Source organism: Ranitomeya variabilis, chromosome 4 (genome assembly GCF_051348905.1).
Source record: "Ranitomeya variabilis isolate aRanVar5 chromosome 4, aRanVar5.hap1, whole genome shotgun sequence".
NCBI classification, from domain to species: Eukaryota; Metazoa; Chordata; class Amphibia; order Anura; family Dendrobatidae; genus Ranitomeya; species Ranitomeya variabilis.
This window is the reverse complement of record NC_135235.1, coordinates 38,934,140-38,959,402: the sequence shown is the minus strand read 5'-3', so window position 1 is coordinate 38,959,402 and position 25,263 is coordinate 38,934,140. Positions and strand designations below refer to the sequence as shown.

At 45.3% G+C, this 25,263-nt stretch overlaps 1 protein-coding gene across 1 annotated transcript in view; it reads left to right on the top strand.

Moving 5' to 3' along the window:
- The window catches only part of C4H10orf90 (chromosome 4 C10orf90 homolog), a 208,945-nt gene extending 184,010 nt beyond the window's left edge, over positions 1-24,935 (top strand). The window contains exons 8-9 of the mRNA XM_077258381.1: positions 24,248-24,347; positions 24,430-24,935. Of these exons, the coding sequence (XP_077114496.1) occupies positions 24,248-24,347; positions 24,430-24,468 (139 nt within the window). The 3' untranslated portion in view covers positions 24,469-24,935. The remainder of the gene's footprint in view (positions 1-24,247; positions 24,348-24,429) is intronic.
- Positions 24,936-25,263: the final 328 nt, after the last annotated feature.

Here is a 25,263-nt window from a genome sequence, read left to right as displayed (position 1 = left end):
CCCATCCCCTCTTCGGGTGGTAGGCCAGCACAGTTCCCTGCTTTACCACGTCTTTCCTGCCGTGCGCAGACTTTCTACGTTGTGTATCATGTTGTTCGGTCTCGTCTCGATCTTTCCAGTGTTGGATTAGACATTGCTTATACTGTTCCCAGGTAAGTACCACAAGGGTGAGGCTCTCCTCCGGAGCTCCATACGGCTCGTTCCAGGGGGTGTCCCACCGGAGGATCACCAGGTCCGGGCCTACATCTATGGGTTCCCCCATCTTGGTCGGTAGTGGAGGTACCAGCTTCCCCATCGCGTCGGGGGTGAGGACTACCCGCTCCACTGAGAGGAAACGGTTATTGTTGCTGGGGTGAGGAGCGGTCACAGGAGCGGGATCGGTCAGGGGAGCCGGATCGGTCGGGAGAGCAGAATCGGCCGGGGGAGTAGGGGTGCCATCCATACCTGCGCCTGATGTGATTCCACCGATGTCGATCTGTTCCGTTGACGAGGACACTGGAATCGGCTGCAGCCCGGACCGCGGCTCTTCCGGAGTCGACTCTTGATGTGGCTCCGCCCTCCATGGCTCCGTGGCTGGGATAGGTAGGCTCGGCTCCTCCACTGGCGGCTCCAAGGAGTTCAGGTCCTTCACCGGCGGTGGACGCGAGTCCGCCTCTGATGGGTGAGGGCAAGCCGGGATCACCTCGCCGTTGCTCGGGCACTTGCTGCTCATTGTCGCTGTCTGGCATTCGGCGGCAACGCATGCACCTGGCTCCGCCATTTCTCCGAGGTCGGGCTCCTTCTTCACCTCATTCCCGCTGTTGCAAATCAGGGGGCGGTTCTCCTCTGCTGCCGGGTAGGTCGTCCTCTCGCAGCAGGAGTCGGAGGGGGCGGTCGCTACTTCTGGCGCCGCTTTGGTAGTCTCCTCCCATGGCACGCCCTTCTTCTTCCTCTGCGCTCCCTGTGACGCTGCAATGGCGGCGACTTTTGGCGGGAACTTTTGGCGGTAAATGGCAACACACAGTCTTTGCAATAAAGTACAGTCCAAGCACAGTAAATCACAGTTCCAAGGCACACATGACCTGATTCTTCAGGCTTAAGTAGATCCTGTTCGGTGGCTAGACCCGGCCCGTGACCCTGCTGAGGGGCGTACAGTAGTAGATGTGGATAGTGGTGGTGGTGCGGTGCAGTAAATAACGAGGACACCAGGTTGCAGTCTCTTTACCTCTTTACTGAAGGTCTCTGGGTCCTCAGTCCGGAATACGGTTCACCAGGCTGCGCAAGTCCGGCCGGTCCAATGGCACCTCCAGAGTTCTCTTTGCAGGGGGAAATCTGTGCCTTCCTGCTAGCGCTATGTGTTGTGGTCCTCCCCTGCTGTGCTTACGTGTTCCCTCACAACAACTCGATTAGATGATGTTCTGCTAATCCTCCGTCCCTCCCTGATGTTACGGTTGGGACGCACCCGTATGACGGGTAGGCTCGGAGCTCTTCCGGGACTCTAGAGTCGCCCCTCTCCACAGGTTGCCCCCTATGTCTGCATAGGTGATTTAGGTGAGACAGCCCGCCTGTGACTGACTGTCCTGCTGTTGGTTTGAAGTATTGCTTGGAGCTAGATATATAAATACTTCCACGGCGTTCCGGTTGCCGGCTGTGCGCCTCAGTAGGATGTTGCCTTGGTCTTACAGCACGACTCCTACTGGTATTCTCCTTCTTGCTTTGATCCCGTTTCTCACTCAGCACAATATATCTCGCTTCTTGTCCTTTCTTAGGGCACCGCCGCTATGCTGAGCAGGCACGGTCCCGTGACGTTCTTTCTCGTTGCCAGGCCTCTGTCAGGGTCCCAAACCTGACAGGGACCCTACCGAATCTTCCCCCACAACACCCTCTGCCACAAGGTGTTGCCTGGTTCCAACCCAGTCAGCTTTCTGTCTAACTTCCTGCCTGACCCCCAGTTTACCCACACGGTGGGGAGTGGCCTAATAAATAGCACCCTTAGCTCCCCCTGGAGGCCCGGCTGTGAAATGTATTGGTGTATGTGATACCTGGTCAGATGAACTCCTTCAGTGCCATCAGACGTACCATAGCCCCCCTTAGCGGCGGAGCCACAGTACTGCAACAACCAGGACTCTGGGGCGGTGCACTCATAGGCAAAGAAATCAATTTCTAATTCACAAACAGCATCAGCTGAGCCAATATTATTAGTAAGAGGTGAGTTCCTCTTAGTAAATTTTACTCCGATGTGCTTTGATCCACAACTGGACCCATTCTTAAGCACCAAAATGCACCATGTAAAATTGAAAACAAAAAACGTATAACCACTTCTTGAATTTACAATGTATGAAGCGCTGAGTCTGCTGGCATTCATGTGACATGGTTATTTCTCATGAGCTCTGCTGTCTGTCAGTGGCTGCTGACGGCTGCAGAGTTCTGTTGGATGGAACACCGACTGATGAAACTGTGAATGTTGCAGCCCTTCAGTGGCCGCTGATAAGCTACAGTGCGTATTTGGCATAACATCACATGGGCACTGGCAGACATGCGGCAAAATTACCTGGATTGGCCCATCTCTGGCAAGTGAGTATAAGTTTCTTTCATTTTTTTTTTTTTTTTTTACTTAGGGCACTTTAGCGTACTGGACAACCCCTATAAAGCCTGAGATATGAAATGACTGTCTTAGTAAAATTGGTGTTAAAAAGTATGGATCTCTCGACAGTTCCTTAAAGCCAATGTTCCTATGTTCCCAGTCTTCTGCTCTTGCTGTTTAGTTGTGTAATGGGGAAACCGTGTGGTACGGACTGACCTTGTTTCGGCAGGCAGCATAGTCTGGGATAGCCAAGGAGTCGGTGCACAGGAACAGCAATGTAGTTTGAAATAATAAGCAGGTAATGTAGTTAAGATATAGCCAGAGGTCGTTACCAGGAGCAGCAGTGTCATTTGAAAGAATAGCAGATGGAGGGAAGCATGACTAGAGGCAAGTAGCTCAATAATCAAGCAAAGAAAGGAGAACAAGGCCAGGTTTAAATAGGGTGTGCAATCAAAATGAGACAATCTGAAACTCAGGGTGGTGAAACTCAGGGTGGAGACATTAGCAACATCATAGGTATAAGTATTTGGGTTAGCATGGAACTGTCCAGTGAGCTGAACAGCTCAGAGGGAAGAGTTGCCGCTGCACAGGAGCTGCTGGGTTTGAATCCTGACACCGTGAAAGGCAAATCAGAAGGACATTGATTACTTATTAATGAGTTTCCTAAGATATAGACTCATCTGCATTGTATGTTAGTCCAGTCTCTCTGCATGTCTGTACATTATATTGATGGCAATTAATGCCTTATTTCACGTGGGGTGGCGCCACAGGGGAATTAATCACTTGCTAGATTAAGCTTTAAAAGTTTACTTCTGTATAAATGTTTCCGCACCCTGAGCTCGCATTGCTTAGTAATGAAGAATTTACCTCTCGGGAGCCTATAGGCACAGATTTTCTAGCAGGTGCTGCTTCCTCCAGGGTTGCCCATAGGCACATGCCTAGTGTGCCAACAGGTTAAAATCCAATCCTGATCCTGTTCTTCTCCTTCCAGTGTAACTATAAAGACACGGATCTCGAATGTTGGATGTGGAAATGCAGCAGACAATTGGTTCTTACATCAGTAAGAAGCTTAAACTTTCCAATTCCAACCCAATAGAGATAAAATATGTCTCTTTATCCGCAGATTCAGTAGAAGATTGAGAGAGGTTTTGTTGACCCGGGGAGAGGAATCGGTTGATTTTCTCTTTATATATTGCAGGAAGAGCAGCAATTTTTCAAATGAACAGACACATTTTACCTGAAGTGACTTTTCCGTTATGTTATCGCCATGTCAAGCTAATAAGTCTGGGATAGGCTTGGGGGATCTTTCTGCTGATCATTTGTCTTCTTCTCTGATATTTTTATGACCAGCCAAACAGTGTTGTTTAAATCTTGTGCTAACCAGGGCGTACAAAGATGTTAAAAGGCTTCCTGTCTGCCTTTCCAGCGCTTTATATCACATCCTATCATTTCTATTGACAAGGATGATTTATGGCCATGGCCTGGAACGCAAAGAATTTGATCCTCGGTTATATCTCGGGATGGTATGGTTCATTGTCGGAACAGCAATTTTACCTGAACCCTGGTGCTTTAAAAGGATTTCTTACTTTAAAAAAAAGTTGACAGCGCTGCAGCCAACCGGTGAGCTCGGTGACCCTGAGCGGCTCGTGTCATCTATTCAGGCAGAGCTGCTGCGATCACATGATGTCAGCGCTGCAGACAATAAAACACCAGGAGCAGCGGGCACAGGCTCACTACTGGACACAGAGAGCTTGACTAAAGCACAGTTTTTTTTGTTTTTTTTTACAAAATTGTCACCAATACACATAGGTTTTTCCGAACACAGAAAACCCCTTTAAGAAAAAAAAAGGTCCCTAAACATGTCCATTTCCTTTAAGTCATGGGCAAAGAGCCTTCAACTAGAAGTGTAAGTTTAAGCTCTTGGCACCCAAAACCAAATCTGTAAGATGGCCTCCCATGTAGTAATGTAGTTATATAGGTTGAAAAAAAAGTCCACCAACTTCATTCTTTCTCAACCATCCTTTTCTCTCTGCCACTAGATTATTTATAATCCACAATGCCACTTGTTGTGAGAAAAGACTCCGGCCCTATAAGTGCTGTTATACTGTCTGACATAACTACCTCTTGTGGTCGGCATTCCACGGTCTGACTGCTCTAACTGTAAAGAACCCTTTCCTGTTTAGCTGCCGGAGTCACCTTTCCTCCACCCATAATGAATGCCCTCTGGACCTTTTGTAAGGTCTTTGGAAGTTATAAGTTATGTGCCACAACTTTGTATTGACCATTTATTTATACATATAAATGAGATCTTGATGCCTTGTTATGTGGCAGAAGGGTTTCAATTTTTTTAAAAAAATGGTCCCCAATACTTGTAAAATAACTAACAGAGTAGGTACTCACCGAGTCACCATCCTCGAATCCAGAAATGGCTCTCCACCGCTGTCCTGGTATCTGTGTTCTAGCTGCAGCGGTGATGTGTGCTGTCTATAAGATGTCATCATTATATTTCTTTTTATATTTAATATATGTGAATACTTTTATACCCAATGATGACAAAAGTATTCTCGGAGTGATACCTTTATTGGCTAACCAGAAAATAATATGTTTACAAGCTTTCAGAGCACAGAGACTCCATCAGGCAAGATTATAAATGATGGGCGGACACTTGGATGTTCGAGTCCGGCGGGTTCGGCCAAACAGTTACAAAAAGTTCGGGTTCGGTTACCAGAACAGTACCCGGACCCAAACCCGGACCCCATTCACTTCAATGGGGGGACCGAACATCCAGTGTTTGCCACGCTGTCCTGTGCATGACAGCGCAGCAAACACTGCTTCTGATCAGTGGTGAAATCACCCTCGCCGGTCAGAGAGCCGCGATTCCCACGCTGTCAAAAGACAGCGGGAGGCTCAGCTGTGATCGGAGGTATAAAGTTTACCTCCGGTCACTGGTGTCAGCTGATGGGACTACCGCTTCCATCAGCCGACGTCTGCTGCCGCTAATAACAGTGAGAGCAGCAGCGGCTGATGGGATTATTCATCAGCCGGCGCCTGCGCTGTAAATAAATAATTTAAAAAAAAAACAGCGTGGGTTCCCCCGTATTTTTGATAACCAGCCAGGCAAAACTCGCAGTTGAGGGCTGCAACCTTCAGCAAGGCTGGTTATCAAGAATAGAGAAGTCCCCACACCGTATTTTTTATTATTTAAATAAATAATTTAAAAAACGGTGTGGCGCCCCTCCCATTTTTGACAACCAGCCTTGCTAAAGAAGACAGCTGGGAGCTGGTACTTTACATTACTAATCCTATAGTTGTATTGTAAATAAAAACACAGCCAGAATAAAGTCCTTTATTTGAAATAAAACAAAACACACTTTTACTTTTTTTTTTTAAGAATAACAAACACAGTTATACCCACCTAACGCCTAATTCTACTAAAGGTATCTTCACACTAAGCGACGCTGCAGCGATACAGACAACGATGCTGGCCCTGCGCTTAGTAACCCGATGTTTACCCTGGTTACCACTGTAAAACATCGCTGGCATCGTTGCTTTGGCTGTCAAACACGACGATACACGCCGATCTGACGACCAAATAAAGTTCTGAACTTTCAACAACGACCAGCGATATCACAGCAGGATCCAGATCGCTGCTGCGTGTCAAACACAACAATATCGCTATCCAGGACGCTGCAACGTCACGGATCGCTATCGTTATCGTTGCAAAATCGGTTAGTGTGAAGGTACCTTAAGTCCCTCATCTCCTGCTATAAAACTAAAATAAAAAACAACAATTTCACTCACCTCTCCATCGTTCTGTCCCACGCTGTAATCCTTGTCTGGGGGATAAACAGTTTTCAACCTGGACGGTGCCAAGATGTTACTGTCCAGGCTGAGAACCACTGGTGACTGAACTGCTGCGAGAAATGGGAGACGTGATGCCTCCTAAAGATAAGCCAAGGAAATCAAATTAGGCATTTTGTTACAAATGGAGAGGCAGTGGGAATGTTCTTCTTAGTTATCTGGCATCTGTCAGGTGGAGGTGTGAATTGTGCCCATTGTTGTGAACTCTATTTTTGGGCCCCCTCTGGTGGTCACAAGTGGTACTGTGTGAGTGCTGTCTTTGGGCTCCCTCTGGTGGCTCTTTGTGTTTTTCTGCAGGTTTGTGGCCGGGATCAGCTGTCTCGTTATCTGGTAGTTGGTTTCCTATTTAGCTCACCTGGACTTTCAGTGGTTGCCTGCTGTCAATGTCTTCAGTGCAATTCCTTCGTTATCAGTCTCTTCAAGAGAAGCTAAGTTTTTCTTTGTTCATTTTTTGATCATCAGTGTTCATATGTTTCTTGGTTTATTTTTGTTTCTTGTCCAGCTTGCTAATATGTGATTTCCTTGCTTGCTGGTAGCTCTAGGGGGCTGAGTTTCTCCACTCACACCGTTAGTTGGTGTGGGGGTTCTTGTATTCTCAGCGTGGATATTTTGCATAGGGTTTTTTACTAACCGCACAGTTTCCTATCTGTCTTTTGCTATCTAGTATTAGCGGGCCTCATTTGCTGAATCTGTTTTCATTTCTACGTTTGTATTTTCCCCTTACCTCACCGTTATTATTTGTTGGGGGCTTCCTATATCTTTGGGGTGATTTCTCTGAGGCAAGCGAGGTCTTACTTTCCCTCTAGGAGTAGATAGTTTCTCAGGCTGCGTCGAGACGTCCAGGATTTTAGGCACGTTCACCAGCTACCTTTAGTGTGTTTGGTTAGGATCAGGTTTGCGTTCAGTCCAGTTACCACCTCCCTAGAGCTCGTGTCTATGTTCATTAACTTAGCTAGTCCGTTTTGCGATCCTCAGCCACTAGGATTATAACAGTACAGCAGGCCAAAAAAGTGTTTAATGCATCGCAGAAGTGGGATAAGAGAAGTCCTGAGTACAATTTTTTTTTCTCTACCTTTGCTGCAGTCTGTCCAGCTTCTCTCATCCCCTTAATCTCTGGGTGGTTTTGAGTTCAGCTGCAGACATGGATATTCAGAGTCTGACTTCTAGTGTGGATCATCATGCTGCAAGGGTGCAAAGCATTCAGGATTTTGTTGTTCATAGCCCTATGTCAGAGCCAAAAATACCTATTCCTGAGTTGTTTTCTGGAGATAGATCTAGGTTTCTGAATTTTAAGAATAATTGTAAATTATTTCTATCTTTGAGACCTCGTTCCTCTGGTGATTCCGCTCAGCAAGTTAAAATTGTTATCTCCTTGTTACGTGGCGACCCTTAAGATTGGGCTTTCTCTCTGGTGCCAGGAGATCCTGCATTGCTGAATGTGGATGCGTTTTTTCTGGCGCTTGGATTGCTTTATGAAGAACCTAATCTTGAGAACCAGGCAGAAAAGGCTTTGTTGGCCCTCTCTCAAGGTCAAGATGAAGCAGAGGTGTATTGTCAAAGATTTAGGAAATGGTCGGTGCTTACTCAATGGAATGAGTGTGCCCTGGCTGCAAATTTCAGAAAAGGTCTTCCTGAAGCCATTAAGAATGTTATGGTGGGGTTCCCCACGCCTGCAAGTCTGAATGACTCAATGGCTTTGGCCATTCAGATTGATCGGCGTTTGCGGGAACGCAAATCTGCGCATCCTCTGGCGGTGTTTTCTGAACAGAAACCTGAGTCTATGCAATGTGACAGAATTCTGACCAGAATTGAGCGGCAAAGTCATAGACGTCAAAATGGGTTGTGCTTTTACTGTGGTGATTCTACTCATGTTATCTCAGCATGCTCTAAGCGCTTAAAAAAATCGCTAAACCTGTCACCATTGGTACAGCCTAAATTCGTTTTGTCTGTTACTTTAATTTGTTCTTTGTCATCCTACTCGGTTATGGCTTTTGTGGATTCAGGTGCTGCACTGAATCTGATGGATTTGTCGTTTGCCAGGCGCTGTGGTTTTGTCCTGGAGCCTTTGGAATTCCCTATTCCACTGAGGGGAATTGATGCTACACCATTGGCTGAGAATAAGCCGCAATATTGGACTCAAGTGACCATGTGCATGACTCCTGTACATCAGGAGGTGATTCGCTTTCTTGTACTGCATAATTTGCATGATGTTGTTGTTTTGGGTCTGCCATGGCTGCAGGCCCATAATCCAGTTCTGGATTGGAAAGCTATGTCTGTGTCAAGTTGGGGTTGCCAGGGGATTCTGTTGTGAACTCTGTTTTTGGGCTCCCTCTAGTGGTCACAAGCGGTACTGTGTAGTGTTGTCTTTCTGCAGGTTGGCAGCATCAGCTGGTTCGTTATCCTTGGTTGGTTTCCTATTTAGTTCACCTGGATACTCAGTTCCTTGCCTGCTCTCAATGTATTCAGTGCTCTTCAGATTCATTGTGACTACCTTGCTCCCAGTCTCTCCAAGACAAGCTAAGTTTTTGTTTGATCATTTTTTGATTATCAGCATTTATTATGTTTTTAGTCCAGCTCGCTAAAATGTGATTTCCTCACTTGCTGGTTGCTCTAGGGGACTGAGTTTCTCCCCCCCCCCACACCGTTAGTTGGTGCGGGGGTTCTTGAAATCTCAGTGTGGATATTTTGTAAGGGTTTTTTACTGACCGCACAGACCCCTTTACTATTTTCTGCTATCTAGTATTAGTGGGCCTCATTTGCTAAATCTGTTTTCACCCCTGTGTATGTGCCTTCCTCTTACCTCACCGTTATTATATGTTGGGGGCTTCTATTTCTTTGGGGATTATTTCTCTGGAGGCAAGAGAGGTCTTTCTTTCTCTCTAGGGGTAGTTAGTTCCTCAGGCTGGCTCGAGACGTCTAGGATTTTTAGGCACGTTCACCGGCTACTTCTAGTGTGTTTGGATAGGTTCAGATTTGCGGTCAGTCCAGTTTGCCACCTCCCTAGAGCTTGTCCTATGTATGTTACTTAGCTGGAGTAATTTGTGATCCTCAACCACTAAGGATCATAACAGTAGAGCAGGCCCTAAAGTGTTTAATGCATCGCAGAAGTGGGATAAAAAGAAGACCTGAGTACATTTTTTTTTTTCCTCCCGCTTTTCCTTTGCTGCAGTCTGTTTAGCTTCTTTCATCCCCTTGAACTCTGGGTGGTTTTGAGCTCAGTTGCAGACATGAATTTTCAGACTCTGACTTCTAGTGTGGATCATCTGACTGCACGGGTGCAAAGTATTCAGGATTTTGTTATTCATAGCCCTATGTCAGAACCAAAGATACCCATTCCTGAATTGTTTTCTGGTGATAGATCTAGGTTTCTAAACTTTAAGAATAATTGTAAGTTATTTCTATCTCTGAGACCTCGTTCCTCTGGTGATTCCGCTCAGCAAGTTAAAATTGTTATCTCCTTGTTGCGTGGCGACCCTCAGGATTGGGCTTTCTCTCTGGCGCCAGGAGATCCTGCATTGCTTAATGTAGATGCATTTTTTCTGGCTCTTGGACTGCTTTATGAGGAGCCTAATCTTGAGAATCAGGCAGAAAAAGCGTTGCTGGCTATCTCTCAAGGTCAGGATGAAGCAGAGGTGTATTGTCAAAAATTTCGGAAATGGTCGGTGCTTACTCAATGGAATGAGTGTGCCTTGGCTGCAAATTTCAGAGAAGGTCTTTCTGAGGCCGTTAAGAATGTTATGGTGGGGTTTCCCACCCCTACAAGTCTGAGTGATTCTATGGCTTTAGCCATTCAGGTTGATCGGCGTTTGCGGGAGCGCAAATCTGCTCATCCTTTGGCGGTATTTTCTGAACAGAGACCTGAGTCTATGCAATGTGACCGAACTCTGACCAGAATTGAGCGACAAAGTCATAGACGTCAAAATGGGTTGTGCTTTTACTGTGGTGATTCTACTCATGTTATCTCAGCATGCTCTAAACGCTTAAAAAAATCGCTAAACCTGTCACCATTGGTACTGTGCAGCCTAAGTTTATTTTGTCTGTTACTTTGATTTGTTCTTTGTCATCCTACCCGGTTATGGCTTTTGTGGATTCAGGTGCTGCCCTGAATCTGATGGATTTGTCGTTTGCCAGGCGCTGTGGTTTTGTCCTGGAGCCTTTGGAATTTCCTATTCCTGTGAGGGGAATTGATGCTACGCCATTGGCTGAGAATAAGCCTCAGTATTGGACGCAAATGACCATGTGCATGACTCCCGTACATCAGGAGGTGATTCGCTTTCTTGTTCTGCATAATTTGCATGATGTTGTCGTTTTGGGTCTGCCATGGCTGCAGGCTCATAATCCAGTTTTAGATTGGAAAGCTATGTCTGTGTCAAGTTGGGGTTGTCAGGGAATTCATGGCGATGTTCCATTGGTGTCTATTGCTTCTTCCACTTCTTCTGAGGTCCCTGAGTTTTTGTCTGACTACCAGGATGTATTTGATGAACCCAGGTCCAGTGCCCTGCCCCCTCATAGGGATTGTGACTGTGCTATAAATTTAATTCCTGGTAGTAAATTCCCTAAGGGACGACTTTTTAATCTGTCTATACCAGAGCATGCCGCAATGCGGAGTTATATAAAGGAGTCTTTGGAGAAGGGACATATTCGCCCATCCTCTTCCCCTCTTGGTGCAGGATTTTTTTTTGTGGCCAAGAAGGACGGTTCGTTGAGACCTTGTATAGATTATCGTCTTCTGAATAAAATCACAGTCAAATTTCAGTATCCTTTACCACTATTGTCTGATTTGTTTGCTCGGATTAAGGGTGCCAGTTGGTTCACCAAGATAGATCTCCGTGGTGCGTATAACCTTGTGCGCATTAAGCAGGGACATGAATGGAAAACAGCATTTAATACGCCTGAAGGCCATTTTGAGTACTTGGTGATGCCTTTTGGACTCTCTAATGCTCCTTCTGTGTTTCAGTCTTTCATGCATGACATCTTCCGAGAATATCTGGATAAATTTTTGATTGTTTATCTGGATGACATTTTGGTCTTTTCTGATGATTGGGAGTCCCATGTGAAGCAGGTCAGGATGGTGTTTCAGGTCCTGCGTGCTAATGCTTTATTTGTGAAGGGCTCAAAATGCCTCTTCGGAGTACAGAAGGTCTCCTTTTTGGGTTTTATTTTTTCTCCTTCTACTGTGGAGATGGACCCAGTCAAGGTCCAGGCTATTCATGACTGGACTCAGCCCACGTCTGTTAAGAGTCTTCAGAAGTTCTTGGGTTTTGCTAATTTTTACCGTCGTTTCATCGCTAATTTTTCTAGCGTGGTTAAACCTTTGACGGATTTGACCAAGAAGGGTTGTGATGTGACTAATTGGTCTCCTGCGGCCGTGGAGGCCTTTCGGGAGCTGAAGCACCGGTTTTCTTCAGCTCCAGTCTTATGTCAGCCAGATGTTTCTCTCCCCTTCCAGTTCGAGGTTGATGCTTCTGAGATTGGAGCAGGGGCTGTTTTGTCGCAGAGAAGCTCTGATGGCTCTGTGATGAAACCATGTGCTTTCTTTTCAAGAAAGTTTTCGCCTGCCGAGCGGAATTATGATGTTGGTAATCGGGAGTTGTTGGCTATGAAGTGGGCATTTGAGGAGTGGTGACATTGGCTCGAAGGAGCTAAACATCGTGTGGTGGTCTTGACTGATCACAAAAATCTGATTTACCTTGAATCTGCCAAGCGCCTGAATCCTAGACAGGCTCGTTGGTCGTTGTTTTTCTCCCGTTTCAACTTCATGGTCTCATATCTGCCTGGTTCGAAGAACGTGAAAGCTGATGCACTTTCTAGGAGTTTTGTGCCTGACTCTCCGGGAGTTTCTGAGCCGGCTGGTATTCTCAGAGAGGGAGTGATTTTGTCTGCTGTTTCCCCAGATTTGCGACGAGTGCTGCAGAAATTTCAGGCGGATAGACCTGACCGTTGTCCACCAGAGAGACTGTTTGTCCCAGATAGATGGACCAGCAGACTTATTTCCGAGGTTCATTCTTCGGTGTTGGCGGGTCATCCTGGGATTTTTGGTACCAGAGATTTGGTGGCTAGGTCCTTCTGGTGGCCTTCCTTGTTGCGGGATGTTAGTTCCTTTGTGCAGTCTTGTGGGATTTGTGCTCGGGCTAAGCCTCGCTGTTCTCGTGCCAGCGGTTTGCTTTTGCCTTTGCCTATTCCGAAAAGGCCTTGGACGCACATTTCCATGGATTTTATTTCGGATCTTCCGGTATCTCAGAAAATGTCTGTCATCTGGGTGGTGTGTGATCATTTTTCCAAGATGGTCCATTTGTGCCCTTGCCTAAGTTGCCTTCTTCCTCCGATTTGGTTCCTCTATTTTTTCAGAATGTGGTTCGCTTGCACGGCATTCCTGAAAATATTGTGTCTGATAGAGGATCCCAGTTTGTGTCCAGGTTTTGGCGGACTTTTTGTGCTAAGATGGGCATTGATTTGTCTTTTTCGTCGGCCTTCCATCCTCAGACTAATGGCCAAACCGAGCGAACTAATCAGACGTTGGAAACTTATTTGAGATGTTTTGTTTCTGCTGATCAGGATGATTGGGTGACTTTTTTCCCATTGGCCGAGTTTGCCCTTAATAATCGGGCTAGTTCTGCTACTTTGGTTTCGCCTTTTTTCTGCAATTCTGGTTTCCATCCTCGTTTTTCCTCGGGTCAGGTTGAGCCTTCTGACTGTCCTGGGGTGGATTCTGTGGTGGATAGGTTGCAGCAGATTTGGAACCATGTGGTGGACAATTTGAGGTTGTCACAAGAGAAGGCTCAGCGCTTTGCCAACCGCCGCCACGGTGTGGGTCCCCGACTTCGTGTTGGGGATTTGGTGTGGCTGTCTTCTCGGTATGTTCCTATGAAGGTCTCCTCTCCTAAATTCAAGCCTCACTTCATCGGTCCTTATAAGATCTTGGAAATCCTTAACCCGGTGTCTTTTCGTTTGGATCTCCCAGCATCGTTTGCCATTCATAATGTGTTCCATAGGTCTTTGTTGCAGAGGTATGTGGTACCTGTGGTTCCTTCTGTTGAGCCTCCTGCTCCGGTGCTGGTCGAGGGCGAATTGGAGTACGTGGTGGAGAAGATTTTGGATTCTCGTATCTCTAGACGGAGGCTTCAGTATTTGGTGAAGTGGAAGGGCTATGGTCAGGAGGATAATTCCTGGGTTGTCGCCTCTGATGTTCATGCGGCCGATTTGGTTCGTGCCTTCCATGCGGCTCGTCCTGATCGCCCTGGGGGTCTTGATGAGGGTTCGGTGACCCCTCCTCAAAGGGGGGTACTGTTGTGAACTCTTTTTTTTGGCTCCCTCTAGTGGTCACAAGCGGTACTGTGTAGTGTTGTCTTTCTGCAGGTTGGCAGCATCAGCTGGTTCGTTATCCTTGGTTGGTTTCCTATTTAGTTCACCTGGATACTCAGTTCCTTGCCTGCTCTCAATGTATTCAGTGCTCTTCAGATTCATTGTGACTACCTTGCTCCCAGTCTCTCCAAGACAAGCTAAGTTTTTGTTTGATCATTTTTTGATTATCAGCATTTATTATGTTTTTAGTCCAGCTCGCTAAAATGTGATTTCCTCGCTTGCTGGTTGCTCTAGGGGACTGAGTTTCTCCCCCCCCCACACCGTTAGTTGGTGCGGGGGTTCTTGAAATCTCTGTGTGGATATTTTGTAAGGGTTTTTTACTGACCGCACAGACCCCTTTACTATTTTCTGCTATCTAGTATTAGTGGGCCTCATTTGCTAAATCTGTTTTCACCCCTGTGTATGTGCCTTCCTCTTACCTCACCGTTATTATATGTTGGGGGCTTCTATTTCTTTGGGGATTATTTCTCTGGAGGCAAGAGAGGTCTTTCTTTCTCTCTAGGGGTAGTTAGTTCCTCAGGCTGGCTCGAGACGTCTAGGATTTTTAGGCACGTTCACCGGCTACTTCTAGTGTGTTTGGATAGGTTCAGATTTGCGGTCAGTCCAGTTTGCCACCTCCCTAGAGCTTGTCCTATGTATGTTACTTAGCTGGAGTAATTCGTGATCCTCAACCACTAAGGATCATAACAGGATTCATGGCGATGCTCCTTTGGTGTCAATTGCTTCTTCCATTCCTTCTGAGGTCCCTGAGTTTTTGTCGGACTACCAGGATGTATTTGATGAGCCCAGATCCGGTGCCCTGCCTCCTCATAGGGATTGTGATTGTGCTATAAATTTGATTCCTGGTAGTAAGTTCCCTAAGGGACGACTTTTTAATTTGTCTGTGCCAGAACATGCCGCGATGCGGAGTTATATAAAGGAGTCTTTGGAGAAGGGACATATTCATCCATCCTCCTCCCCTCTTGGCGCAGGATTCTTTTTTGTGGCCAAGAAGGATGGTTCGCTAAGACCTTGTATAGATTATCGTCTTCTAAATAAAATCACGGACAAATTTCAGTATCCTTTGCCATTATTGTCTGATCTGTTTGCCTGGATTAAGGGGTCCAGTTGGTTCACCAAGATAGATCTTCGTGGTGCGTATAACCTTGTGCGTATTAAGCAGGGGGATGAATGGAAAACTGCATTTAATACACCCGAAGGCCATTTTGAGTACTTGGTGATGCCTTTTGGACTCTCTAATGCTCCTTCTGTGTTTCAGTCCTTCATGCATGACATCGTCCGAGAATATCTGGATAAATTTATGATTGTGTATCTGGATGACTTTTTGGTCTTTTCTGATGATTGGGAGTCCCATGTGAAGCAGGTCAGGATGGTATTTCAGGTCCTGCGTGCTAATGCCTTATTTGTGAAGGGCTCAAAATGTCTCTTCGGAGTACAGAAGGTTTCCTTTTTGGGTTTTATTTTTTCTCCGTCTACTATTGAGATGGACCCAGTCAAGGACCAGGCTATTCATGACTGGACTCAGCCTACATCTGTTAAGAGTCTTCAGAAGTTCTTGGGTTTTGCTAATTTTTACCGTCGCTTCATCGCTAATTTTTCTGGCGTGGTTAAGCCCTTGACGGATTTGACCAAGAAGGGTTCTGATGTTACTAATTGGTCTCCTGCGGCCGTGGAAGCCTTTCGGGAGCTGAAGCGCCGGTTCTCTTCAGCTCCAGTCTTATGTCAGCCTGATATCTCTCTTACTTTTCAGGTCGAGGTTGATGCTTCTGAGATTGGAGCAGGGGCTGTTTTGTCACAGAAAAGCTCTGATTGCTCTGTGATGAAGCCTTGTGCCTTCTTTTCAAGAAAGTTTTCGCCTGCCGAGCGGAATTATGATGTTAGTAATCGGGAGTTGTTGGCTATGAAGTGGGCATTTGAGGAGTGGCGACATTGGCTCGAGGGAGCTAAGCATCGTGTGGTGGTCTTGACTGATCAAAAAAATCTGATTTATCTCGAGTCTGCCAAGCGGCTGAATCCTAGACAGGCTCGTTGGTCATTGTTTTTCTCCCGTTTCGATTTTGTGGTCTCGTACCTGCCTGGTTCGAAGAACGTGAAGGCTGATGCTCTTTCTAGGAGTTTGGTGCCTGACTCTCCGGGAGTTTCAGAGCTGGCTGGTATCCTCAGAGAGGGAGTGATTTTGTCTGCCATTTCCCCAGATTTGCGACGAGTGCTGCAGAAATTTCAGGCGGATAGACCTGACCGTTGCCCACCAGAGAGACTGTTTGTCCCTGATAGATGGACCAGCAGAGTTATTTCCGAGGTTCATTCTTCGGTGCTGGCAGGTCATCTTGGGATTTTTGGTACCAGAGATTTGGTGGCTAGGTCCTTCTGGTGGCCTTCCTTGTCGCGGGATGTGCGTTCCTTTGTGCAGTCCTGTGGGATTTGTGCTCGGGCTAAGCCTTGCTGTTCTCGTGCCAGCGGTTTGCTTTTGCCTTTGCCTGTCCCAAAGAGGCCTTGGACGCACATTTCCATGGATTTTATTTCGGATCTTCCAGTATCTCAGAGAATGTCTGTCATCTGGGTGGTGTGTGATCATTTTTCCAAAATGGTCCATTTGGTGCCCTTGCCTAAGTTGCCTTCCTCCTCCGATTTGGTTCCTTTATTTTTTCAGAATGTGGTTCGCTTGCACGGCATCCCTGAAAATATTGTGTCGGACAGAGGATGCCAGTTTGTGTCCAGATTTTGGCGGATCTTTTGTGCTAAGATGGGCATTGATTTGTCTTTTTCATCGGCTTTCCATCCTCAGACGAATGGTCAAACCGAGCGAACTAATCAGACCTTTGAAATGTATTTGAGATGTTTTGTTTCTGCTGATCAGGATGATTGGGTGACTTTTTTGCCATTGGACGAATTTGCCCTTAATAATCGGGCTAGTTCTGCTACTTTGGTTTCGCCTTTTTTCTGCAATTCTGGTTTTCATCCTCGTTTTTCCTCAGGGCAGGTTGAGCCTTCTGACTGTCCTGGGGTGGATTCTGTGGTGGATAGGTTGCAGCAGATTTGGAACCATGTGGTGGACAATTTGAAGTTGTCACAGGAGAAGGCTCAGCGCTTTGCCAACCGCCGTCGCGGTGTGGGTCCCCGACTTTGTGTTGGGGATTTGGTATGGCTGTCTTCTCGGTATGTGCCTATGAAGGTCTCCTCTCCTAAATTCAAGCCTCGCTTCATCGGTCCTTATAAGATTTTGGAAATCCTTAACCCGGTGTCTTTTCGTTTGGACCTCCCAGCATCGTTTGCCATTCATAATGTGTTCCATAGGTCTTTGTTGCGGAGGTATGTGGTGCCTGTGGTTCCTTCTGTTGAGCCCCCTGCTCCAGTGCTGGTTGAGGGCGAATTGGAGTACGTGGTGGAGAAGATCTTGGATTCTCGTATTTCTAGACGGAGGCTTCAGTATTTGGTTAAGTGGAAGGGCTATGGTCAGGAGGATAATTCCTGGGTTGTCGCCTCTGATGTTCATGCGGCCGATTTGGTTCGTGCCTTCCATGTGGCTCATCCTGATCGCCCTGGGGGTCTTGATGAGGGTTCGGTGACCCCTCCTCAAGGGGGAGGTACTGTTGTGAACTCTATTTTTGGGCCCCCTCTGGTGGTCACAAGTGGTACTGTGTGAGTCCTGTCTTTGGGCTCCCTCTGGTGACTCTTTGTGTTTTTCTGCAGGTTTGTGGCTGGGATCAGCTGTCTCGTTATCTGGTAGTTGGTTTCCTATTTAGCTCACCTGGACTTTCAGTGGTTGCCTGCTGTCAATGTCTTCAGTGCTATTTTGGAGCTCTCCTGCATTCCTTTGTTATCAGTCTCTTCAAGAGAAGCTAAGTTTTTCTTTGTTCATTTTTTGATCATCAGTGTTCATATGTTTCTTGGTTTATTTTTGTTTCTTGTCCAGCTTGCTAATATGTGATTTCCTTGCTTGCTGGTAGCTCTAGGGGGCTGAGTTTCTCCCCTCACACCGTTAGTTGGTGTGGGGGTTCTTGTATTCTCAGCATGGATATTTTGCATAGGGTTTTTTACTGACCGCACAGTTTCCTATCTGTCTTTTGCTTTCTAGTATTAGCGGGCCTCATTTGCTGAATCTGTTTTCATTTCTACGTCGTATTTTCCCCTTACCTCACCGTTATTATTTGTTGGGGGCTTCCTATATCTTTGGGGTGATTTCTCTGAGGCAAGCGAGGTCTTACTTTCCCTCTAGGAGTAGATAGTTTCTCAGGCTGCGTCGAGACGTCCAGGATTTTAGGCACGTTCACCGGCTACCTTTAGTGTGTTTGGTTAGGATCAGGTTTGCGGTCAGTCCAGTTACCACCTCCCTAGAGCTCGTGTCTATGTTCATTAACTTAGCTAGTCCGTTTTGCGATCCTCAGCCACTAGTATCATAACAGCCCATGTAGTGAGACATAAATCCAAGTGTTAATTTGAGTCCTTGTGTCAAAGAATTGAACATCTTCATTAGTTTGAATTCCCAAATTTTTCTCTCTCTGTCGTCCTTAAAATGACCTTTTAGTAGTGTTGAGCATTCCGATACCGCAAGTATCGGGTATCGGCCGATACTTGCCGTATTGGAATTCCGATACCTAGATCCGATACTTTTGTTGTATCGGGAATCGGTATCGGGACCATATTAATGTGTAAAATAAAGAATTAAAATAAAAAATATTGATATACTCACCTCTCCGACGCAGCCTGGACATCACCGCTGGTAACCGGCAGCCTGCTTTGTTTAAAATGAGTGCGTTCAGTACCTTCCATGACGTCACGGCTTCTGATTGGTCGCGTGCCGCTCATGTGACCGCCACGCGACCAATCACAAGCCGCGACGTCATCCCTCAGGTCCTAAATTCCCTTCTAGGAAATTAGGACCTGAGGGATGACGTCACGGCTTCTGATTGGTCGCGTGGCGGTCACATGAGCGGCACGCGACCAATCAGAAGCCGTGACGTCATGGAAGGTACTAAACGCGCTCATTTGAAACAAACCAGGCTGCCGGTTACCAGCGGTGATGTCCAGGCTGCGTCGGAGAGGTGAGTATATCAATATTTTTTATTTTAATTCTTTATTTTACACATTAATATGGTTCCCAGGGCCTGAAGGAGAGTTTCCTCTCCTTCAGACCCTGGGAACCATCAGGGATACCTTCCAATACTTGAGTCCCATTGACTTGTATTGGTATCGGGTATCGGTATCGGATTAGATCCGATACTTTGCCGGTATCGGCCGATACTTTCCGATACCGATACTTTCAAGTATTGGACGGTATCGCTCAACACTACCTTTTAGACTTTTAAGTCTGTTATACAGTGTCCAGGTCCAGAGAAATGTTTTCCCACAGGCGTGTCCATTTCATTCCTGATTGTGTGTCGGTGTAGATTCATCCTTGTTTGTAGTTTTTGCATGGTTTCCCCAATATAGATACCTCCAGGGCACCTCGTGCATTGTATCATGTACACCACATTGGAGGATACACATGATAAGAAACCCATGACCTTAAAGTCCTGACTTGTGTTTTGGTATGTGGACAGTATTTGTGGATTTGTGGGTGGTACATGGGTACAAGCTTTGCATTTTTATTTTTACATGGAAATGTGACTGTCACTGATGGTGATATACATTCACTGGCCACTTTATTAGGTACACCATGCTAGTAACGGGTTGGACCTCTTTTGCCTTCAGAACTGCCTCAATTCTTCGTGGCATAGATTCAACAAGGTGCTGGAAGCATTCCTCAGAGATTTTGGTCCATATTGACATGATGGCATCACACAGTTGCCGCAGATTTGTCGGCTGCACATCCCTGATGCGAATCTCCCGTTCCACCACATCCCAAAGATTTCATGTTGTTTACGCCAAATTCTGACCCTACCATCCGAATGTCGCAGCAGAAATCGAGACTCATCAGACCAAGCAACGTTTTTCCAATCTTCTACTGTCCAATTTCGATGAGCTTGTACAAATTGTAGCCTCAGTTTCCTGTTCTTAGCTGAAAGGAGTGGTACCCGGTGTGGTCTTCTGCTGCTGTAGCCCATCTGCCTCAAAGTTCGACGCACTGTGCGTTCAGAGATGCTCTTAGGCCTACCTTGGTTGTAACGGGTGGCGATTTGAGTCACTGTTGCCTTTCTATCAGCTCGAACCAGTCTGCCCATTCTCCTCTGACCTCTGGCATCAACAAGGCATTTCCGCCCACAGAACTGCCGCTCACTGGATTTTTTTTCTTTTTCGGACCATTCTCTGTAAACCCTAGAGATGGTTGTGCGTGAAAATCCCAGTAGATCAGCAGTTTCTGAAATACTCAGACCAGCCCTTCTGGCACCAACAACCATGCCACGTTCAAAGGCACTCAAATCACCTTTCTTCCCCATACTGATGCTCGGTTTGAACTGCAGGAGATTGTCTTGACCATCTCTACATGCCTAAATGCACTGAGTTGCCGCCATGTGATTGGCTGATTAGAAATTAAGTGTTAACAAGAAGTTGGACAGGTGTACCTAATAAAGTGGCCAGTGAGTGTATATATACACACACATATATGTATATACATACTTATATATACAGCTCTGGCAAAAATTAAAAGACCACTGCAAAATGTTCAGTTTGTCTGATTTTTCTCTTTATAGGTATATTTTTCAGTAAAATGTAAATTTTTCATTTATACCATAAACTTCTGACAACATGTCTCCAAATTTCCAAGCAATACATTTTGTATTTTGTTTCTGAAAAGGAGAAGTGGTCAAAATTAAAAAAAGAACCCAGTGCTGTCAGACCTCAAATAATGCAAAAAAAAACAAGTTCATAATCATTTAGGAACAACAATACTAATGTTTTAACTCAGGAGGAGTTCAGAATTCAATATTTTGTGGAATAACCAAGATTTTTAATCACAGCTTTTATGCGTCTTGGCATGCTTTCCACCAGTCTTTCACACTGCTCAACAATTTAAGCAGTTCCTCTTTGTTTGATGGCTTGTGACTTTCCATCATCTTCTTGATTACATTCCAGAGGACTTTAATGGGGTTCAGGCATGGAGAATGGGCTGCCCATGACAGGGCTTTGATGTGGTGGTCTCTTAATTTTTGCCAGAGCTGTATATATTTTGTGTATATATACTATATATATATATATATATATATATATATATATATATATATACAGTGCAGACCAAAAGTTTGGACACACTTTCTCATTCAAAGATGTCTCTGTATTTTCATGACTATGAAAATTGAACATTCACACTGAAGGCATCAAAACTATGAATTAACTAACATGTGGAATTATATACTTAACAAAAAAGTGTGAAACAACTGAAAATATGTCTTATATTCCAGGTTCTTCAAATTAGCCACCTTTTGCTTTGATTACTGCTTTGCACACTCTTGGCATTCTCTTGATGAGCTTGAAGAGGTAGTCACCGGGACTGGTTTTTACTTCACAGGTGTGCCCTGTCAGGTTTAATAAGTGGGATGTCTTGCCTTATAAATGGGGTTGGGACCATCAGTTGTGTTGTGCAGATGTCTGGTGGATACACAGCTGATAGTCCTACTGAATAGACTGTTAGAATTTGTATTATGGCAAGAAAAAAGCAGCTAAGTGAAGAAAAACGAGTGGCCATCATTACTTTAAGAAATGAAGGTCGGTCAGTCCGAAAGATTGGGAAAACTTTGAAAGTGTCCCCAAGTGCAGTGGCAAAAACCATCAAGCGCTTCATAGAAACTGGCTCACATGAGGACCGCCCCAGGAAAGGAAGACCAAGAGTCACTTCTGCTTCTGAGGATAAGTTTATCCAAGTCACCAGCGAAATCACAGGTTAACAGCAGCTCGGATTAGAGACCAGGTCAATGCCACACAGAGTTCTAGCAGCAGACACATCTCTACAAGAACTGTTAAGAGGAGACTTTGTGCAGCAGGCCTTCATGGTAAAATAGCTGCTAGGAAACCACTGCTAAGGACAGGCAACAAGCAGAAGAGACTCGCTTGGGCTAAAGAACACAAGGAATGTCCAGTGGAAATCTGTGCTTTGGTCTGATGAGTCCAAATTTGAGATCTTTGGTTCCAACTACCGTGTTTTTGTGCGACGCAGAAAAGGTGAACGGATGGACTCTACATGCCTGGTTCCCACCGTGAAGCATGGAGGAGGAGGTGTGATGGTGTGGGGGTGCTTTGCTGGTGACACTGTTTGGGATTTATTCAAAATTGAAGGCATACTGAACCAGCATGGCTACCACAGCATCTTACAGCAGCATGCTATTCCATCCGGTTTGCATTTAGTTGGACCATCATTTATTTTTCAACAGGACAATGACCCCAAACACACCTCCAGGCTGTGTAAGGGCTATTTGACCAAGAGGGAGAGTGATGGGGTGCTACGCCAGATGACCTGGCCTCCACAGTCACCAGACCTGAACCCAATCGAGATGGTTTGGGGTGAGCTGGACCGCAGAGTGAAGACAAAAGGGCCAACAAGTGCTAAGCATCTCTGGGAACTCCTTCAAGATTGTTGGAAGACCATTCCCGGTGACTACCTCTTGAAGCTCATCAAGAGAATGCCAAGAGTGTGCAAAGTAGTAATCAAAGCAAAAGGTGGCTACTTTGAAGAGCCTAGAATATAAGACATAATTTCAGTTGTCTCACACTTTATTGTTAATTATACAATTCCACATGTGTTAATTCATAGTTTTGATGCCTTCAGTGTGAATGTACAATTTTCATAGTCATGAAAGTACAGAAAGATCTTTAAATCAGAAGGTGTGTCCAAACTTTTGGTCTGTACTGTGTATATATATATACACTCACTGGCCACTTTATTAGGTACACCTGTCCAACTTCTTGTTAACACTTAATTTCTAATCAGCCAATCACATGGCGGCAACTCAGTGCATTTAGGCATGTAGACATGGTCAAGACAATGTCCTGCAGTTCAAACCGAGCATCAGTATGGGGAAGAAAGGTGATTTGAGTGCCTTTGAACGTGGCATGGTTGTTGGTGCCAGAAGGGCTGGTCTGAGTATTTCAGAAACTGCTGATCTACTGGGATTTTCACGCACAACCATCTCTAGGGTTTACAGAGAATGGTCCGAAAAAGAAAAAAAATCCAGTGAGCGGCAGTTCTGTGGGCGGAAATGCCTTGTTGATGCCAGAGGTCAGAGGAGAATGGGCAGACTGGTTCGAGCTGATAGAAAGGCAACAGTGACTCAAATCGCCACCCGTTACAACCAAGGTAGGCCTAAGAGCATCTCTGAACGCACAGTGCGTCGAACTTTGAGGCAGATGGGCTACAGCAGCAGAAGACCACACCGGGTACCACTCCTTTCAGCTAAGAACAGGAAACTGAGGCTACAATTTGTACAAGCTCATCGAAATTGGACAGTAGAAGATTGGAAAAACGTTGCTTGGTCTGATGAGTCTCGATTTCTGCTGCGACATTCGGATGGTAGGGTCAGAATTTGGCGTAAACAACATGAAAGCATGGATCCATCCTGCCTTGTATGGAGCATCTTTGGGATGTGCAGCCGACAAATCTGCGGCAACTGTGTGATGCCATCATGTCAATATGGACCAAAATCTCTGAGGAATGCTTCCAGCACCTTGTTGAATCTATGCCACGAAGAATTGAGGCAGTTCTGAAGGCAAAAGGGGGTCCAACCCGTTACTAGCATGGTGTACCTAATAAAGTGGCCGGTGAGTGTATATATATATATATATATATACACACATTTAGTATTATTTTGCATTCATTTTACATTCCATTTGTGAGGCAGCAATGGGAGTCATATTTGAGGGTCATTATGTGTCCCCTAGCACCCTCTGTAAGTGTGGACAAAGTCAGATTTAGGAAAACCTGACATGGGCTTTTATTTTTGGAGAGATCTGTAGGAAGGTAGTGGGACAGATCTCTCCCTCCACTCCGGGTCTGTGGCCACGACTCACATTTAATCCTGCAGATAAGAGTTGGGTTGGTTTTCAAGCAGCAGAGCATGATGTTCGGTGCAAGCCTGTGTATGTCAGGTTGAACACATACCCGATCCATAAACTTGAGCAAAGCCATTACTGTGCCCACGAGTTATACACGGTGCAGTCGCCCACAGCAACATATGGGATGCGAAGGTTCCGGCTGCGAACTGGATGATATAAATTTGAATTTATTTTTGCAAGTTGGCCAAAAGGACGTTTAAGTTGAACTTCCTTGTGTCACTGCCTCATGACAGTACTGACGTGAAAGCCGCTGCCTTATACATTCTATATGGTAAGAATAAGTTAACTGTGTGCCCATAAGTTTAAATAAATAGGGTGATACATACAATACATGTGGGTTTTATTATACATCGTATGTTAATAATTTGTCTATCTGACCCAACCTTGCAATACATAATTCATGACTCTACTTCAAGCATATGGCAGCTTTACCCGAGATCTCACATAATAACATTGCGTCACTGTAACCTCTTGCAGAATCTATAACAGCTTGCCTGAAGTAAAGAAGAGGAAAGCGGAGGAAGAGAGGAGAATGATAACACAGAGCAATAGAGCGCGAGCCCAGCTATTCAAAAAGGTAAAACCAGGTCCCACTAACGACATGTAGTGACGTAAATCTGGGGTTTAAGACTTTGACAATTTGTTTTGTTTCATTCTAGAAAATCCTGGATCAAGTCCTACAACGAACCTCAGATTGAATTGTCCTCATGAAATGTTACCGAATATTTAATACTGGCTTATCATTATTATATTATTAAAGGGGGTATATACAAGTTTTTTTTTACATTTCAACCAACTGCATAAATCAGTTGTACAAGCAAATTTAAGAAACTTTGCAATATGTCTGATGAAAGAAAATAGCTTCTTTCTCCACTTATGAGCCATTTCTTTACCACTTCCATCTCATTCTAAACTTATCATTCACTGTGAAGAACTGTTAAAATCTGCCTAGCTTAAGACAAGAACAGACTGACCAGCTCTCCATGTGGTTAGATTACAGCTGCCTTTTGAATTCTACGTAAAAGGTAGGAGTGGAGGGTTAAACAGAGGCAAAGAGAAACACACAAATATTTCTGCAGCTTACTAGTAAGTGTTTATCTCAGTTCAGTGCTGGATTCACAGCTAAAATGTTCAGTACTTCTGTATAATATCCTCTATAATGCTGTTGCTGTTTCTGAACATGTACTATATAGAAACATTGTAGCCAAGTCCCCTGTAATTTTCTTAGCCAGCTGAGGGAAAGCCGACAGCTGGAGACTGGTGTTAATATTCAGGGAAGGGGCCAATAGCCATAATGGTACCTAGCGTATTAATAACAGCTCACATCTGTTTGCTTAGCCTTTTCTGGTTATTATAGGTGGGATACCCAAAAAAATGACATGGGTCCCCCCTATATTTATTAACCAGCAAAGGCTAAATATTAGATATGCCATATTCTGGTGTTTAGCCTCCGCTCTTCCCACTTGCACTGGTGCGGTTACATGTAGAGTAAT